This window comes from Penaeus chinensis, chromosome 3 (genome assembly GCF_019202785.1).
Source record: "Penaeus chinensis breed Huanghai No. 1 chromosome 3, ASM1920278v2, whole genome shotgun sequence".
NCBI lineage: Eukaryota > Metazoa > Arthropoda > Malacostraca > Decapoda > Penaeidae > Penaeus > Penaeus chinensis.
Genome location: NC_061821.1, coordinates 11,806,597 through 11,811,596, shown reverse-complemented (window position 1 = coordinate 11,811,596; position 5,000 = coordinate 11,806,597). Strand labels below are relative to the sequence as shown.

The following is a 5,000-nucleotide window of genomic DNA, read 5'->3' as shown; positions in this document are numbered from 1 at the left end:
CATCTTCACCACAAGCCACACACCTCTTTTCACAACAATACGGCCACTTGATAACTTTCTGAATGGAAGCCACACAGAAAGCACTCACTTCGGAGAGTACCACGTCACCACCACAGAAGATGGAAGCCAAGAGTTACCTCGCTCCCCTGGCCCTTTCCGGGTATTCACTCCTGGCCCGTCCCACGTCTCATCAACTGTGCCCCTCCATGTATCAACCCCTGAACCTGTAGTTGTCACATCGCCCGGACCCATTCACATAAGTACAGAGGCACCGCTTCATACGTCGGTGCACGCAACCACACCCGATCTTGTTCTGAATTCGCACGTCACACCAGCACCCAACTTTTTCGATACACTTGTTCCGAACCATTCCGAACTAGGTTCCATCCACGTGACCACACCTGGCAGCCCCCATTCGCACCACACACCTGGCCCCATCCACATAACTACAGGAGATCCCCACCATCTTCCTGATCACATCCACATTACATCCCCTCATCCCATCCATGTAAAGAATGATGTCTTCAAGGCTTCTGAGATTGATCCATTTAACTTACCGACACACACACAGCCCGACCACGTCCACGTAACAACGCTCGGCTCCGTTAGTATTCAACCTCATGGCAACCCTGAATCCGTCCGTGTGGGCAAGTACATACCCCCTCATACACCCGACTTCATCAGGGCAGGTGGACTTCACCACGTCGGGAATGTTAAAGATCACGTGATTGGCTCTGTTCATACCACGACACACATTCCAAGTGACATATTTAAGCCTATCCACGCAACTACCGCCTTGCCACCCCACTCGCCCGGATTGGACCATGATTCCATTCAGCTGACCATTTCCGAGTCGGATTATAAGGCTGGGCCTATCCACGTCACTATATCAGAACCGGCATATGAAGGCGGCCCTGTTCATGTCACCACATCCCAGCCGCACCTAAGCCAAAGACCTGAGAATGTGCACCACACGACCCATAGGCCCCATTTTGTACATCATTCAACCCATAAGCCTGACCACGTATTCCAGCCAACTCACAAGCCAGACACTATATTCCATTCAACCCACAAGCCGCACGGGCATGAACATATATTCCACGCGACACATAAACCTGACCATACAATCCACACAACACCTGATACTATCTTCCGCTCAACCTACAAACCTGATCGTGAACACCATACCACTCACAAACCAGACCAAGTACACCATATCACCCGCAGACCAGACCATGTGCACCATTCCACCCAAATACCAGGCCATGTACACCATCCCACTCATAGACCAGGCCATGTACACCATCCCACTCACACACCAGACCATTTACATTCAATCCACAGACCAGATCATGTACACCATTCCACCCAAAGACCAGATCATGTACACCATTCCACCCAAAGACCAGATCTTGTACACCATTCCACCCAAAGACCAGACCATGTACACCATTCCACCCAAAGACCAGGCCATGTACACCATTCCACCCAAAGACCAGATCTTGTACACCATTCCACCCAAAGACCAGACCATGTACACCATTCCACCCAAAGACCAGGCCATGTACACCATTCCACTTACAAACCCGATCACATATTCCACTCCACGCACAAGCCACACGGAGTGCCAGAAGTTATACATGTAGTGACACAGGAACCGCCGCTGTCGACGCACCACATCTCCACTGTCAACCCTCTGCTCGGGGGTGTCGTTCTGCCCATTGAGCATCACTCCATCAAGACTACTGGTAAGTTCTGAAAGATGTGACTTTACGCAAGTTACTTTCCTAGAATTCTTGATTATATGACACCAAATTTGATATTTGAAAGTATAATGATTTAAAAGCAATTCAAATAAAATAAATAGATAAGCACAGATAAAAATATAAATATGTCTCATAAAATTATATGAATTTGGGTCTCTACTAACAACACCTTATCAATTTGCTGATTTATTAGCAAGATGGAAGTCAGAAAGTAATCAAACTTCGCTGATGTTTGCTTTTCAGTCAAGCCAGATCGACGCCCTGGCATCCCAGTAACCACCTCGACTGTGGTCGTGGGCGTTGGCGTGAGACCCCATGGAAGCGAGAATCAGTTCTTCACGCCCGTCTCTTCGACAGTGCATCCTCCATTTTCGCCCATCACGCCTCTTTTCCCCGCAACCACTGTCGGTACACCCATCACGTCTACCTACGCCGTGGTACCCTCCGCCGCTACGACGCCCTCCAGCATCCCCTCCTCCAAGCATTTCACGACCATTCGCCCTCCGCTGACCTCAATAGCCTCAGTCTTGCCCATAACGACTTCATCTTACGTCGATATCGGGCCCATCAGCACCGAACCGCCGGCCATCCTGACTAGTACGTACTCCTCCATCTTTCCTCTCACCCCAACGCGGATCATCCCGACCACTCCAGAGCCTACATTCAAAACCACAACGCGACCTTTCCCTACCACTCTCAGGCCAACTATCATTACCACATCGCGCCCACTACCCACTACAAACAGGCCCTTCATCATCACCACAGCTCGTCCTATCCCTACCACGAAAAGACCAACCATCTACACGACACTGCGATCATTCCCGACAACCATTCGCCCTGCTGTCGTACCCACCACTTACCCCACCACCCAGAGGCCAACCATTATAACCACCCTCCGTCCCTTTACGACCACGCGACGGCGGCCTGGCACGACGCCCAAGCCTCCCTTCGTAATACCGAGCGCCGTCCCGTCCGTTCCGACGCCGTTCGATCCCGCCACGACGCCGTTGTTCACGGTCACGGAAATTCCGGCGACGACGACGTCTAGCACCGTATTCCAGCTCTCGCCCACTGTGATCGGGAACGGACAGTTCGAAATTGACACGCTACCGCCGCGACCTCTAGAAAGGTATCAGAAAAGGACTTTACTCGAATTATTCATAAACACATAGATCATAGTTTCTAACAACAGACGATTTCAGTCCAAAGAACTCCGATAACCTCATACTTGCCACTGAAACATCTTGACCTTGAACTCTTCTCCTCCAGCGACGAGATCGATATCCTGGACAACCTCGACCTAAATATTGATGTCTCAACGGAAAGGCTGTCGTTCCTGGACGTCGGGAAAGATTTGACCCGGCACCCTGGCACGGACGCGAACGATGACGTGCACGTTCTCTCGCCGTTTACGAAGAGGAAAGGAAATGCCACAGAAAACAATCAGGTAATGAGGAGGGGTTTCTAAAAGACAGTAAAATTGGTATAAAAAGATGAAGTGGATTAACATTGATATCAAGAGATATCTTAAGTTGGATCAGGGATGTAGCTTAAAAGCAACGACAATGATATTCATAAGATAAGATGATTTAGGAAGAAATGTTTTATTGTATGAGCCGGAGAATAAAACTTACTAACAGTGTAATGAGAAAAAGAACTAATGAACATGATATATGAATCGTCTCGGTGAAAGCCAGGTTATTACCGTGACTACGAACGAAAAGCAAATTAGTATAGGATTTGTTCTTTTACGTCAGATCTCTCTCTCTCTCTCTCTCTCTCTCTCTCTCTCTCTCTCTCTCTCTCTCTCTCTCTCTCTCTCTCTCTCTCTCTCTCTCTCTCTCTCTCTCTCTCTCTCTCTCTCTCTCTCTATCTCTCTCTCTCTTTCTCTCTTTCTCTCTCTCTTGACTTAAGAGGTTCCAACATCGGCACAAGGCCTTCGCCAGCCCAGGTGGCCTTCTTCCGACATTCATGAGTCACTCACTCACCGTCTGACGTCATTCCCGCTTTAGTCATGATCACCCATAAAGTGCGCTCCCATAGTGGGGTAATCTTGTATGCTCTGTTCCATTTTCTGTACAGAGAGCGTTGCGAAAGTCTTGAGGTACACGTCATCGGATACAATAATCTCGTTAAAGGAAGCCCTGAAAGTCGAATCAGTCTTAAGGAAGGATCATGTTAGATATGTTCCACTCGATTGGGCCTCCTCGGGATGTATCACAACGATGCCAAAGTCATGTTATTGGAGAGGGTGAGAAAAGCTTACTCTGTTGCAGGAGCACGCAGACGATGACCCCTTTGGATTGTACACAGATTACATGGACAAGTTCCTAAATCGAAGTCCAGGCTCAACCGGCACTGATTTGTCCTTTACTACTCAGGTTGTCTTTCCTCTTCGTAAATCTTGCGAATTATGCTATATATGAGCATATGCATATATACATAATTGTATTCGTATGTATATATCGGGTCCTGTCCTCTGTCACAGGATACCGACGACGATGATCCCTTCGGCCTGTATACAGACTACATGGATAGGCTCCTCAGTCAAAGTCCTGAATCCTCCTCCCACGCCACCAACACTCGCCGCTTAGTCACAGGAACCTCTGCTATTTACGCCACCACAACCACAGCGCCCATAGGTGGCGAGACTTCTTACACACAGGTTGTTTTATAAGTGAAGAAGCTGTCTCAGATTTTATATCTATTTGATATTTTGGTACTCTGCTTACAATCTAAAAGAAATGACACTTGAATGCGTTAACGTTTAGTTCTTTGCCCCTCTTAACTAATAAACTATATAACTTGCCTGGTCCAGTGGTTATGCCGTTGTAGAGCAAGCTTTAAATGTGCTATATGCAATTGTATTTTAATATATCGAAAAAGTAGTCATAAATATCGCTGCAACTCGTGCTATTTGGTCTTGTATTAGTATTACATTACGCTTAGCGATACGGCATTACGTCTAGGCTGCTTTATACCCTGCACTCAGTTTGCTCTGTGTCGTTCATGTCACTGATGTCAATGCAATATGCATTCCTAACGGTAAATATATAGCACAGAGTCGCATATGCACCATACAGAAATATTATTCTAAGATATGTTTCTGAAATTTGCTGGTTACAGGTATCCCCAACTTGACAGTCTGAATGTTCATGGTTTAGGATATCCGCTTGCGAGGGCATTTACAGGAAATTGCAATTATTATTAACATGATATGTCTCTCAATAATAC

The 5,000-nt window shown here is 47.3% G+C and overlaps 1 protein-coding gene across 1 annotated transcript in view; it reads left to right on the top strand.

Annotated features, from left to right (window-relative positions):
* LOC125044256 (mucin-2-like) overlaps positions 1 to 5,000 on the top strand; it is a 30,269-nt gene that overhangs the window by 20,491 nt on the left and 4,778 nt on the right. The window contains exons 6-10 of the mRNA XM_047640834.1: positions 1 to 1,748; positions 2,010 to 2,895; positions 3,036 to 3,213; positions 4,043 to 4,147; positions 4,255 to 4,431. The exon at positions 1 to 1,748 is cut by the window's left edge and continues 95 nt beyond it. Of these exons, the coding sequence (XP_047496790.1) occupies positions 1 to 1,748; positions 2,010 to 2,895; positions 3,036 to 3,213; positions 4,043 to 4,147; positions 4,255 to 4,431 (3,094 nt within the window). The remainder of the gene's footprint in view (positions 1,749 to 2,009; positions 2,896 to 3,035; positions 3,214 to 4,042; positions 4,148 to 4,254; positions 4,432 to 5,000) is intronic.